The sequence below is a fragment of the Triplophysa rosa genome, linkage group LG14 (assembly GCF_024868665.1).
Source record: "Triplophysa rosa linkage group LG14, Trosa_1v2, whole genome shotgun sequence".
Lineage (NCBI taxonomy): Eukaryota > Metazoa > Chordata > Actinopteri > Cypriniformes > Nemacheilidae > Triplophysa > Triplophysa rosa.
Window position 1 is genome coordinate 11,851,963 of NC_079903.1, and position 15,122 is coordinate 11,867,084.

The following is a 15,122-nucleotide window of genomic DNA, read 5'->3' on the forward strand; positions in this document are numbered from 1 at the left end:
GAATTTAGCTATAATTGGTTGTTATTGTGTTTAGCTAAATGTCAAATCTGTTGTGGTTCACTTTTGCTTTTAGCCACGTAGTTAAAATCAATTACAACAGAAAATGAATGCAAATGATGTATTCTAGGTTGGTGATGAACCAATATATTGTTGATATATTTTGAGATTACTGTATCAGCATTGGCTAGCCAAAGGCAACAAATTCTCTCTTGTATGTATTCTGAAATGTGCCGACAGCCTTGTCAAGGGATGTTGCACTTTTTTTGCACTACAATGAATGTTTTTTAGTCATCCCAAAAAATTGCAATCATGTGGTAGCGTCTTGAATAAATTACAATTATTATTTAATGACTATTAAATAGTACATTTGGCTATACTACTGTAAGTAAAGTTATTTTTACGGCTTATGTCAGGTAGATTTTTACCAGTTTTTATTCAATTATTAAAGATGTATTTAAAACGTTGTAGATGGTTGCAAAGCCACAATATAAACAAATGTTACTGTGCATGCACGCATCTTTGGCCCAAACTTAACTTCCGGTATACATCCGCAAAGAATAGAGTCCCTTGAGAATATTTCTGAAAACAAGCAAAAGAAATAACAAGTAAATTACATTAGCTACATAAGTTAGAAGTATGTCTAGTCATTGACATCATTTACTTTCATCTATTACTTTGGGTTACCAGTAGAAGAACCGTTACTTGGCTAAACTTAAATGTGACAAAGTTACACGACCCATTCAACAAATTGTTTATTTAATACAATTATTATACAATAAAATGTTAATATACATTAATATTAATGTAGATTATATAAAACGTAAATAATATTGTTAGCTACTAGCCAGACCGATAAACAAACACAGACCCGAAGTTAACTTTGGGTCACGTGCATACGTCCGATTAAACCGTCTATTTATATTTCATAGTTGTACTTGGGGTATAAACGGAAACTCAGCTTTGAAAAGAATTTAAGAGGTTTGGCATTAAATTGCAAACAACACATGCACAAGGTTTTTAGCTCAGGAAAATGACTACAAAATATGACTACAAGACATGAACAACAAATAAAAATACAGATAAAACTGTACTCAACATTTGCGTTATTTCCTGCAAGCTATTTGTTTTTCTAAATTTTCTGTATATCTGAATAAACCCCATATTCTCTGAGATGCTGCAGTTTTATTGTCAAATAATTTTGTGTAATAAATACCTTTAAATTTTTTTGTACATTCGTACTATGCAACTCATATTGTGATGGTCATTTCGAACCTGTGGAGCACTAAAAGCAAATATTGTGCAAAAACACGCCCCTGGACATCACTTTTGGCCACAATTGTATATGGCATTGCAGTATACTGTATCAGCTACACTGCTCTTCAGATGTTGCATTGGCATTAGCCAGTGATAATCTCACAACGCCCACCATACAATGTTAAGATATCTCACTTTGAAGAAATTTGACATCTTATGAAAAACTGTAAAGAATTCTTGAGCATGTGGGTATGTGACAGATTGTGTTGGTGCTGATCATGGTCCGAGTGGGGGAGAGGCTCTGAGTGCACAGACTGACAGATGACCATTTCAAATCCTAATGTGAGATCTGAGACACGTCTTGCTCAATGACAGACCCACACCATTTGTCCTAGCTTGACAGTTATGAATATTCATAGACAGGAGATGAGGATAAGTTTAACTAACAAAGAGTGTGGAAGTCTCAGAGCTCTGGATATCACCAATAACATGACATTTCAATTAATATTTATAACCAAATAACTAACTAAGTCATTGTATTTTGAAAGGTCAGCCAAGGGATGGTGTGGCCAGAACTTAGTAATGCAGAAGATCTGCCTCAGAGGTCATATCATAATTATGATTTCTATGCTTGAATTTATTTATTTGGCGTCATTTTCATGCTTCACGTTGTACGGAATTCAGTTCAGTTTTGCAGTCGTGAATGGTGTGATTACGGCTTATAATTGCAAAGTTAATCGAAAAAATGTCTTCAACGGAGTGTTTAAAAGATAAGATGGGAAGATAGAGTTGCTGTCAGACTGATAATTAATCTGTGGACATCAGTGCTCAAAAACACATTCGTATTTCATCTACCACCCTGTAGGAGCTCATCGTTTGATGTAGAAAACTCAAAGGCCCCCCAAGGCTGCTGCCATAGGGCAGGGGTCGCATTTTTAATCTGTCAATCACCACCAGGGATTTATGGGTAGCTTTTCCTGTTAAGTCAGGTGGCAGGAAGCGCAGCATTTCGCTCTCAGTGTGAATAGTAGGAAGAGAATTGAGGAAAGGGCAGGGTTCAATGTGTGCATTATACGGATGCTTAGTAAGGTTAACACAAGCGGCCCTTGTTGAATCTTAAAGGGATACTTCACCCAAAAATGAAAATTCTGTCATCATTTACTCACTTTCGAGTTGTTCCAAATGTGTATAAATTTCTTTGTTCTGATGAACACAGAGAAAGATGTTTGGAATAATGCTTATATCCAAACAGATCTCAACACTCATTGACTACCATAGTAGGAAAAAAACAATGGTAGTCAAAAGTGCCCTAGACCTATTTGCTCTCCTACGTTCTTCAAAATGTCTTCTTTTGTGTTCAACAGAACAAAAAAATTATAAAGTAATTTTTCCTACTATGGGAGTACACATTTCGAACAACTCGAAGGTGAGTAAATGATGACAGAATTTTCATTTTTGGGTGAAGTATCACTTTAACATCTGCAGAATTAACCAAACCCTCCCTATAGGTGGATTTCGTCATGTGAGACTTTTAAAGAAACACAGTCACGTCTCTTTTCTGCAGTCAGTTATTCCGTCGTATTTAAATGTGAATGCGTTGTTATGAAAATAGTTTATAATTGATAAGCCGAGGGATCACGAGGACATTCGATGAGAAGACAGAAATTCACATTCATCTCTGACTCATAATTCCCTCATTCCTCAGTGAAGATCAACAAACATCTCACACAAAGACGATTGTAATGTACTAAACAGAAACACCTAACGCTTCTCTCAATCTCCCACAGTTCTCCGAGATGATTTCCGGCAGCCTCCCAATGATGTGGTGGTGGCAGCCGGGGAGCTCGCCGTGATGGAGTGCGTCCCTCCACGGGGTCACCCCGAGCCCACTGTCTCATGGAAGAGGAATAACGTTCGTGTCAATGACAAGGACGGCAGGATCTCTGTGAGTCAATAACAGAAAGTGAGATGGTGGCAGGGCTGATTTGAGGGTGATGATTACAGTAGGTTGTAATGCAATAGCGACGTCACCATCCTCGTAACCAGCATTGATTGAAAGATGATTCAGTGTGTGAGGTCATTTCCTGTTGTCTTACATTAAATGGCATCACTGCTGCCAGAAATAAGTGTTTTTGTAGTGCTGCAAAGTCATGATGTCAATTGTTACTCAGTTAAGAGCTCTTTAAAATTTTAGTTGCTTCACATAGAAAGAAATGAGGTTAAATTCTGGATTTGGAGGTACAGAAGAGACCTCAAGAATTTCTTAAACAGCTCAGGTTTGCAAGTATAGCCTTACAAAACAAAAATACATGGGAATATACTGGAATATAATGCAATATGCTATGTTAATTAATACATTGGAATCAAATGCTTATATTTTTTAGTATACGAAAAGTGTTATGTATTGTTCAATATATTGTACGGTTTAATATGTTAACAATGTACCATTCTATATATTTTTTAATATACAGCCGAAGGAAAATTAGAGACCATTTCAAAGACATTTCATTTTTATCTGAATTTACTATTTATAGGTTTGTGTTTAGGTCAAATTAATAATTAATCATGATTTGTGTTTTATTCTGTGAACTACTGACAATATTTCTTCCAAATTTCAAACGAAATATTGTTTCTATTTGCATTTTTTCAAAATAACAGAAAAGATACTCTGTATTTTTTCAGACCTCAAATACTGCGAACAAAACAAGTTCATATTCACTTTTAAGCAGTACACCAGTACTATTTGTACATGTATTTAAGAAAAATAAATAAATAATAATGTGATAACCTGGATTTTTATCACAGTTTTCATGTGTCTTGTCATGCTGTCAGTCTTTCACATTGCTGTTGGATGACTTTATATCACTCCTAGCTTGATTTTGTTGAAATTCAACAAACACTTGACTGGAATCGACAGAATATGTCTAGAAATGCTGATTGAATGAACATTTGGAATGGTCTCTTAATTTTTTATGTGCCAGTGAAATGATTTAATATATTGAGAGTGAAAATATATGTTCTTTGATAAGTGCTTTGACTGATAAGTCTGAGATGTAAATATGGATGTCCCATTGAATTGTAGAAGAAACATTTTAGACGATGTAAATCTAAAGTTTTACGTAAATAAGCACTCTGTTGTCAAAAGCGTAACCTCTAAGGCTAAGCAATTACATTTTTCTTTGGCAGCCCATGGCCCAAAAATGCTAATTCATATCTGGGGTTTAGGACCGCAGGCTGAAAAGCTCTATCCTTTTGTAGCATTGCTATGTCAACACCAAAACTTTGAATAACTTAAATGTTAAAGTTAAAATGTGCTTTATGTGATAACATTTAAGTAAAGTGGTTATATTTGAGTTAAAGTATAATATTACTGGTTACACTAAAGAAAGTGATTGTTAAAAGGTCAGATCAGGTAGAAAAAACTCCATCACTGGAAACTTATTAGCCCACTTTTTCTAATGCTTTGACTGATGACGTGTCACATATTTTTTGTATTCAGATACGTGGTGGTAAACTGGTGATATCACACACCCGAAAGAGTGACGCAGGCATGTATGTGTGCGTGGGCACCAATATGGTGGGCGAGAAAGACAGTGATCCAGCTGAACTGGTGGTGTATGGTAAGTTCCATTTTCGGACTCATTTTTGGTATTGCAAAAGGGTGAAAATGACCTCTCCGACATTGCTTCAAAGCAGAAAAACAAAACATTTCAGTACGATGTGCATTTGGAAAAAGATTATAAAAGTGGAATTGAGTTTGTGTGTTTGTTTGCTGGAACAGAGAAACCAGTCTTCATCCGTCGGCCAGTGAATCAGATTGTATTGGCTGAGGAGACAGTTGACTTCATTTGTGAGGTGCATGGAGATCCGGCTCCAACTGTGCGCTGGAATAGAGACGAGGGAGAACTTCCACGGGGGAGGTCAGATTCCAGCTACCGACGTTTCTGATAGCTTTTTGGATCTCAGATGCCAGTTTAATGACATTTTATATAGTAGTTAAATTAGTTAATGGAGAATCCATTTTTTGTTGCCAACATGGTTGAATTACAGAGGAAGAAAGATCATTAGAAAGCAAACAAACATCAAACTGACCTTTTTAAATAATTGCGTTTCCACTCACAAAGAGCAATGTTTCATTTAATTATGCAACAACAAACACACAGAAAATCTAACACACACATGGTTTAAAAGCAAAATTAAATGTTTTTTGGCAAAAAGTATTAACAATAATTTGTGTTTTTGTCTCTAGACATGTTGAGCTCAAATGTGACACAGATTTGGCATAAGGAAAAGTCATTCCTACGTTGACTTTTGTTGTATCCAAATAGATGTCGTTTTTTAAAAAGTGAGAAAAATCCCCAAAATAAAAACCAGTTTGTATTTCAAAGACTAAAAGCTGCTCAGAACACAATACAATAGAAACAAAGGCATGTATTGTAAAGTCAGACAGAAACATTCTCTGTCTTGGACGTACTGTATAGAGTCAGAAGGAAGTGTAGGAGGAAGGTGTGATGATTTTGCTCAATATACACTCCACATAGACGTCTGTTTTCTCTTTCTTGGCCGAATAGATTTGAGATCCGCAGTGACAACAGCCTCCGTCTGATACGGGTGAGAGCGGAGGATGAGGGTACTTACACGTGTGTCACAGAAAACAGCGTGGGCAAAACGGAAGCCTCCGCCGTGCTACAGGTCCACGGTAAAACATGCATATGTGCATTGTTCTCTGGCTTTAATGTGTGTTCTGACAAACTGTAGCACGCATGAAATATAAATCAGAAAGAAGCGAGTTGATATTCTTGGCTTCATGCATGCGTTCTTCATCTCCATTAAACAGACCTCACCACAGACATTTGAACCTGTCAGGTGGAATCAGTCTGATCTGTGTGAAGTCAGATGGAGGCAGTTCCTTTCAAAGATTAGCTCTAGTGAGCTACATCACTACCCTTACAAAAATTAATCATGGCTTAACTATATAGTAGTAAAACTGTAGTAAACACAATTTTGCTATGGTCTATACTGTATTACTGCAGATTCAATTCAATTTTATTTATATAGCGCTTTTCACAATGTGCATTGTTCCAAAGCAGCTTTACAGGAGAGAAAATAAGAAAAACTGAAAAACACAAAAAAGATAAAACACAGCACAGTGCATGGTGTTTATAGTACAAGCAAGATTATTCTAGTAAATAATATCTAATAAATGCAGTCTCCCGGTGGTTTATTTAGCATATTTTGCATTAAGTGAATGCTTGGCTGAAAAGATGTGTCTGACCCTCCAATAGTATCGGGGAGGCTATTCCAGAGTTTAGGTGCTACGTATGAGAAAGCTCTACCCCTTTTGGTGGATTTAGTTATTCTAGGTGTTAGTCTGGAGTTTTGAGATCTTAGAGAGCGTGATGGGTTGTAGTGTGGTAGAAGCTCTGTTATGTAGGTAGGGGCTAAACCGTTTAAGGCTTTATAAGTAATTAAAAGAACTTTAAAGTCAATACGATACTTAATGGGTAACCAGTGAAGGGTTGATAACATTGGGGTTATGTGATCGTATTTTCTGGACCTGGTTAGAACTCTGGCAGCTGCATTCTGAACTAACTGTAGTTTGTTTATTGATGCTGCAGGACAACCACTAAGTAGGGCATTACAGTAGTCAAGTCTTGAGGTCACAAATGCATGAATAAGCTTCTCTGCGTCAGTAACACATAGAATATTTCGTAATTTGGCAACATTTCTCAGGTGGAAGAAGGCTGTTTTTGTGACATTTGAGATGTGATTTCCATGTGGCAGGTTGCTGTCATTTAGATCACAATAACAATTAAAATCATAGTATTTGTATTCAAACTATGGTGATATAAATAATGTTTAACGCAACTATGATTTCTGTGGCAAAAAAACATGAAAAACTTAGAAGTGTGACAGGCGACACATTGAGTAAAGATGTTACATTTCAAAAATTGTTGGAAACATTTGGGATAATATAGCTATAAGAGTAAATAAATACGAGCTAGTGGTCTTCGATTATTTAATACTAAATTCTTATATTTTGTGTTTTTTTAATGCTCTCTTGGAAATTGCTTTGGATAAAAGTTGCTGTTAAATGAAAAAATGTAAATGTTAACATTTTTAAGTTAAATCAAATTGACTTTACAAGTCACGTGCATTTGAAATGATGTTACACTGACTTAAAATTTCAATTTAATTTCAACTTAATTCATAATTCATATGAAATGCAACTTTTTTACTCAGTTTAATATCATTTGAAATTTAAGTGACTTGTAAAGCCAATTTGATTTAACCCTTAAATTTTAAGGCAGGTTTTAAAGTTGAAATATTTACAGTGAAAAAAAAATATTACTACACTTATGGAAAAAAACACGCTATAATAAAAAACCAGGGTGAATTTTCCTTACGGTACGTACCACGCAATAGACTAGACTCTCTAAACATGTTAGCATGTTGCTAAGCTAACACCACCATACTGCTATAAGCATAAAAATACACAGATATTGAGTAAACAAATATCGAGTAGCCTCAGTGAAACCAAAAATAAGTCGTATACATTTCAGAACATCCTGTGTGCTGTAACTCCAGCATCTGTAGGCAGCTAACTGGGTTTTGGAAGAAAACGAGTAGCCTATGTGGGGCTTATGTTAAAGCGTATGGATTACTGTATCTGACAGCTGTTATAGAAAGACGTTGTGCTCCAGCAAACTGACAGAGAGCAAAGGCACTGTTAATAGGACGTGGCAGTGAAGTGTGTGCGTTTGCGTATGCTAAGAAACAAGAGGGAGAACTGGAAAAGAATTTAACTGGCACAACCCGAGGAGGCAGCTGTAGTGGCCCTGATTCAATTCATCCTCCAGTTATTTTGCCAGTCTGAATTAAGATGAGACCAAGCAGCTCTGCCTCTCTGCATCTCCTTCCTATTGCCTCTCTCTCTCTCTCTCTCTCTCTCTCTCTCTCTCTCTCTCCATTTTCTGACTCGGGTTCATTCCTTGATGTTTCATTTGCAAATTTTCTGTCTCATTTGCCTTGATGTTTTGTTGCCCTTCATCATCTCATCCATAGCAATCCTTCCTTCCTCCACTGCATGCTGTCGCTCCCCACAAGGTGGCTCAGTAAGTGACTGATTTATGTGAACTGCATTGTGGGTGTGATAGGAAATAGCGTGAAGATACTTGAAAAGGCTTTTGAAGACATGTGATACTACCATGAGGTTTCATGGGGAAATAATGCATGAAATATGAAGTTTTGAGGGCCTTTTTTACCTTCATGTCACTTTCGTATCTTTCATCGTTTATGCACCCTCATGTCATTAAATCCTTTATATAACTCTGTCATTTACTTCATATAACAATGTCTTAGTTGTGACCATATGGTGGAAGTCAATGTGGAACAGTATTGTTTGCTCTTCAAATGATCTTCTTGTGTGTTCTGCAGAGGAAAGAAAGTCATACAGGTTTGGAATGACAAGAGGTTGGCTAAGTGTTGACAGAAATTTAAAAACACAGTGAAATTAACATTGTAAAAAGTGACTGAATCATCTTTTAGAACGTTATTGTAACACAGTGAAGTATTCCGTTTGTATCCCGTGTGATGTTATGCAAACACCTGGGTTCATATGTGATTGACGGGGCCCGTGGTTGTCAGGGGAACAGCGTCTTCTCCGATCATCTCAGCAGATGCTTGCTGCCGTCCCACCCCATGTATTCTCAACTGTGACATACCAGAGAGCAAAGCCACAGCATCCGTGATTTAATGCACTGAAGATTACGGACTGACCACACACATCTGCTGTTTTTACACATATCAGACCAGTGCACTCAACGAGAGTCCATTTGCATGAGAGCTTTTACCCAGCCCGGCAAAATGCCCACGGCATCGAGTCGTGAGTCAAATACATTCTCATTCCCTTGATCATCTGAAATGTACCCTGTATTAAAAAACAAGCAAATCGGTGCATTCTAATGCTGTTGCTTTAAAAGGAATAATTCATAAAAAAATGAAAATCCCGTCATTTTTTACCCCCTCTCATGTTGTTCCAAACCCGTATGATTTTCTTTCATCTGTGGAACACAAAAGGTGGATTTTTATGCTGCCAATTTTAGGCTCCAATGTAAGATTTTGAATGACATCAGGATGAGTAAATGATGACATAACGTAATTTACCGTCTATTTTACGGTAAAGTATCTCGTTAAGCCTCCAGAATATCATTGTTCAAGGTAACAACTCATTGTTTTGGTGCCTAAAGCTGACATATATACAATGACAGTCACCTGAAGTCTACAGAAAGCTCTGTAAGAACCTCCAGCCACAATTTCTCGTGCTATTCTTCTTCTTGGGTTTAAGTGATCTTGTCTCCTCATCAAGAGCTGTTATTTGTGTGGGAGCTTCCAGTCCCGTCAAAAAAAAAGTGAAAATGGAGAAACAACACAGATGAGTCAGATCCTCCTCATTTTCTCCCTGTATGCTTTTCACGCTCTCATACTCCTTCTCTCACAAACCTACTGTGAAGTTTCTGAACAGCAGGGTATCGGTCTGGTTATCCAAACAAAGACTCGCGGCCCCGAGCTCAGCGCTGTACTAAAGATTGAACAGAAAATGGCCTCCGGGTGGTTGTCGGTGGTTATGTTTGGCTTTCATGAAACCTCAGACTGCTGAACCAAGCAGCAGCCTTCTCAAACGGCTCGCCCTACCCTGTGATCGGTCAGATTGGCGTGAAAACAGATGTTCATTCGCATCGTGCGTCCATGGCTATCCCAGCATGGGCTGCAGACTCCAGCGAGGGGAATCTACTTTGCAGTCACAACTAATTACTTCCCTTAATCCAGGTTGAGAGGAGATTCTATATGTTTTAAGCCGATGGCTCTTAAACACTAATGTGAAAATCACAGTGCTGATGAGTCTCAGAGGGCAGCACTTAACTGATCAGTGATCTGCAATGCTGGAAAAAACACGTGATTGCAGTTTATTTTTTTGTAAAATACGGAGTGATCACAGATACAGTATGGGGTATAAGGGATGTTGCCTTGAATTGAACCAAGTGGTGGGAAAGATTAGGAAAGGAAAACATTTTCTTAAGTGTCTCAATTGTATCTCTTAGATAGCATTTAGATTACATTGAGAGCAGGATGAGCAAATCTTGCATTTTTACTTATAGGAATTCAGCAGACACTTTTATCTAAAGCGACTTGTAAGAATGAGTAAAACAATACATTTTCCCTCCGGAGAAAAATAATCTAGAGCAATTTTAGCATTTTAGAGCGATGTTTCTCAATAATGTGACTAATTAAATCTTAATTCATTTTTCTGCGCAATTAAAAAGCGACAACTGAGCAATACAATTTTCCGCTGGGCATGTGTGGTTGTTTATATGCAGCTGTGGTGCTTACAGTATGTGGGGAAAGTCTAGCTTGTGTCATTTTCTGAACCCGCTCTATCCCTTGCTATCATTTTTCACTATCTGCAAAAAAATGAAATAAATATAAAAAACTTTAATTGTAATTTTGTAATTTTACAAAATTAGATTTTACAGAATTATCTTGGATTTTTTTAAACTGGAAAGTACAAGTTCTGCGTAAAATAACATTAAAAACATGGTCTTTTAAATTTAAAATATATATATTTTATGTTTTTGTTTCTGGCGTCCCGGCTGCTGGAATATCACCTTCTTATGGGATTTTTTTACAGTGTATGATATGTGAATAAATAAATATATCGCTGCTGTCCTTTTAAAATCTTCATATTTTTATTTTTTGTCATAAATTATTTGTCACCTTTAATGCAAATATCTAATCAATAAAAAGTATAAAAAATGCTTGTCAACTTTGACAACACAGTATTTAATCATTTAAAAAGAACCGTGTTTTTCCATTTCCTAAAAAAACAGCAAATTTGGACATCCAAGATTTTGGAAGGACAGCAACGATATGTAAAAAACTGTAAGTATATGTGACCTGCCAGTGAAACCCAACTAGTCATTTCGGATGATTTACTGTTTTCGACATAAAATCATTTTACATAATGTAAAGAATATTCTGTAATATAACTTTGATATCTTTTATATTGAATGAGTAAGGCCAAGCCATGCCAACTTCCAGTTGCAAAATCATAAAACATAGTGTCAATAAAATCATTAATTTCAGTATTAAAAATAGAACATTATGTATTATATACTGAAATGTATCATATAATCTGTTATTTACAGTCATAATCACAGATTTTGTCATTTCATGGCTATGACTCATGATCTCATAATTAAATTAACCTGAATTTCACCAACAGAGTCATATATGTAAAATGCAGAAAGCAAACTGTAAAAAGCATGTTTAAATTCTCTAAACTGTCAAATCCTGGTTTTCAGTTCCCCCACAGATTGATGTACGTCCACAGGATCAAATCGCTGCCCAAGGACGAACTGTCACTTTTCAGTGTGGTACCCAGGGAAACCCCCCTCCAGCGGTTTTCTGGCAGAAAGAAGGCAGTCAGGTGAGAACAACTTCTGCTTCCTACCAATATATCCAACATGTCATGTGCTCGAACAATGACACTGTATAATAAGACATAACAAATGGCTACATTTTTTATTCATACATGATTCATGATGAAAGTAAGGAGTAAGCAAAATAATGTGACATTTTCATTAAAGAGTAAATATTTTGGGATTTTTAAGGTCCTACATTGGTTTATGGAGTGTCTAACAACAAGTTTACATACATACAAGGTGTAAAAACACTTTCATTTTCTAATAATAGGCAGTTATTATTACCTTACTTCTTGACTGACTCTCAAATGATTCATTCGGCGATTCATCTGTCTAATCCCTTCCTTTCTGTCAGCCTACTCTGATCTGATTGGTCAGATGGTCTAGTCTGCTGTGATTGGTCTGCCGCGTCGCAAATGGAACGTAGGCGGGCATTACACTGAGTGACGCAAATCTGACCCGGAACTGAAATTAAATGAGTCGTTCGCGTGATTCAGAGTCGACTCCTTTTTTCCCCAAGTCAATAACTTTGATATTCGTTTATAGGGATGTAACGATTCACCATGAGCCGGTTGAAAATCGATTATAATAGTATGACGATTCAAGTCAGTTGAGACGTTATAAAAATCGCAGTACATGTTTTGAACAGTAGGGGCCGCCGTTTTTCTGCAAACTTGGTAAACTAAAAAAGTAAAAGTTAGGAAAAGCACAGACAAAGTCTTAAATAATAAAAGGGCAGTTGTTCATTTAAAATTTTCCTCAACTCATTTAGTAAAAAAATCGTGATTAAATTGCATCGTGAGATCAGAATCGTGAATCGCATCGCATTGTGAGCTGACTCTGAGTGAATCGAATCGTTCACTTTCGGCTTTACAACTTGCTCGGCAGACTGCTCACATTCACACACAGCAACATTACACACTGCATGAAATGTAATTTTAAGGACATTGTAATAGTTACTCTTTAAAAGTCAGAGACATGTAAATTAAGACATTTTATTTGTGACTATTGATAAAATGCACGATGCTCATGTTGTACAATGCTATATGAATAATGATCATGTTCTGAGCCATTTAAAAGTCCTACTTTATCAGCCGTATTTTGGAACCTGCACATGAGCATCATCCATTCTTCAATAATCTCACATGTACACTTGTCCAGTTCAGTCAGAGTGGATTTTTATATGCCTGCATGTATATGTCTATATAATACAGTGCATTCAAAAATACTCCACACATTTTACTGTCTTGATGGTTATTTGTGCGTAACCGCATTAATATAATCGCTTCATTCTGTTTCTATTAAGTGATTAGGCTCAGTAGCAACAATCACAGTTCTTCCATAATCACATTATAAGAGTGCATGTAAATGCAGCCATTGTCAGGCAGTGTAATCCAATACCGCTCTGTGTACCGTGCGTGGGTTTCCAGAGCCTGATTGGAGATCAAAGGCTGATCTCTTGATGTAAAGATGTTTCATTTGTGTCTCAGATCATGTTTATCAGTGACTCATTAACTTAGCCAGTGCTTGAAAACAAGCCTGGAGCCTCCGGGTGATTATATTGCTGCTGATTAGTGTTGCATTGCTGATTGCGCTGAAGAGATGATTCAGAGTGTTAGATCGCTCGAGCCCGGCAAGCTTTCAGAGGCATTATGATGAGAAACCTCGAGCGAGAGTTGGGTCTCCTAAGAGGAAAAAATTGAGACTTGTGAAGAGGTGGGAGGAGCCAGTTTGACACAGAGGAACATCAGGAACATCCCTATGGCCCACAAAAGCACTACTTTTAGTATAATGGCAATTCAGAGGATGCTTCCTCTCTAAAAATAGACCTCCGTCAGGGCAGGAAAGTGCTAAAGAGCACTCACACTTGATTTTTCACAGTTATACTGGAGCCGGGTAGGTGGTCTGTGAAATGGATTCTAACAGCCAGTTTTAACCAAGTGCATAAAACTGGTAGAAGGAAAAATATAGGAATGATCGAGCCCTGTTTACCTTTAAAGGGATAGTTCACCCAAAAATAAAAAAATTGGTCATCATTTATTTATTCACCCTCATGTCATTTCAAACCTGTATATGACTCTTTTTTTCTGTGGAACACAAAAGAAGATATGTTGAGAAATGTCTCAAACGATGGCCAAATGGCCAAACGATGGAAGTCGACGGGGTCCAATGTTGTTTGGTTACTAACATTCATCAAAATATCTTCTTTTGTGTTCTGCAGAAGAAGGAAAGTCATGAGTCAATGGCGGTGAGTAAATGATGAAAGAATTTAAATTTTTGGGTGAACTATCTCTTTAATGAAAAGGACATTTTTAATGTACTGTATTAATATTTTTGTGCTATTTTAGAGAAACCATATTAAATGCTTTGATAATTTCAGTTAAGCCAATTTGATTACCCTCGAATCAAATTGTTTCTTTTGCTTACCTTTTTTAATATATGTTTTAGTTTTACTGTATCATTGCCTAACTTCATTTCAGAAAACGTGACAATTTGTACTGTAAATGACCCATCCATATAGTTCTCTTAAACATTGTGTACTGGAGCCATGGAGGAACATTTGAGTTTGTCTACAGAGTTCACAAAACTTTTCTGTTAGGAAAGAGCACAAAAAAATCCCATTTTGCATAATATGTCCTTAACTTGTAAACCAGGTTTTTTTGTTACTCAGAACGCTGGGTAGTTTGCCAATGGTGTGGTGTGAACCCAAGAATCTGCTCTGTCATAGATGCTGCTTTTCCCCGGCCAACCTCCATCCCAGTTGGGCCGTTATTCCGTGTCGATGAGCGGAGATCTGTCCATTTCTGTTATTCACTCTGAGGACTCGGGGTACTATATCTGCCAGGCGATCAGTGTGGCGGGAAGTGTCGTTGCCAAAGCTCTGCTGGAAGTGAAAACCGGTGAGTGTTTGGGACTACCGTTTATCCCACCAAGCAAATGGCATCTCAAGAGAAAATTGTGAAGAAAACCCTTCGTATTAACAAACTGCCTAAAACCTGCCAAATTTTCTATAGTAGTACTGCTATATACAGTAAGTTTAATTTATTTTTATTTCAGTTTTATTTTAGTTTTTATTTATTTTCAGTTTATAATTTCAGTGCCTCAACTTCATCTTATTTTAATTTATTTTAAACTTATTTTCAATTCATATAATTTATAATTGGCAATATTTAACATTTTCGTGTAGATTCTTTTTTTTATATATTTATGCCAATATTTTATTTGAATTCAAGCTTTTACTTTTCCAAGTAATTAGACGTACGATTTTTCTCATGGTGTACAAAAACACTGTGATGTCATGTTGGTGGGCTCCTGGGGTCAGTATAAGCCCTTTTCACAATGACGTCACTTAACTTCCGCCTTTTTGCAAAGCAGTGTATCATAACA

At 36.7% G+C, this 15,122-nt stretch overlaps 1 protein-coding gene across 3 annotated transcripts in view; it reads left to right on the forward strand.

The window, feature by feature from the left end:
- Positions 1-15,122, forward strand: part of LOC130564640 (roundabout homolog 2-like) — a 53,421-nt gene that overhangs the window by 19,900 nt on the left and 18,399 nt on the right. For 2 of the 3 annotated variants that reach the window (XM_057350912.1, XM_057350915.1), the window contains exons 3-8: positions 3,042-3,199; positions 4,754-4,874; positions 5,036-5,174; positions 5,826-5,953; positions 11,616-11,740; positions 14,464-14,635. In XM_057350912.1, the coding sequence (XP_057206895.1) occupies positions 3,042-3,199; positions 4,754-4,874; positions 5,036-5,174; positions 5,826-5,953; positions 11,616-11,740; positions 14,464-14,635 (843 nt within the window). The remainder of the gene's footprint in view (positions 1-3,041; positions 3,200-4,753; positions 4,875-5,035; positions 5,175-5,825; positions 5,954-11,615; positions 11,741-14,463; positions 14,636-15,122) is intronic. The other variant, XM_057350914.1, reaches the window with a different exon arrangement.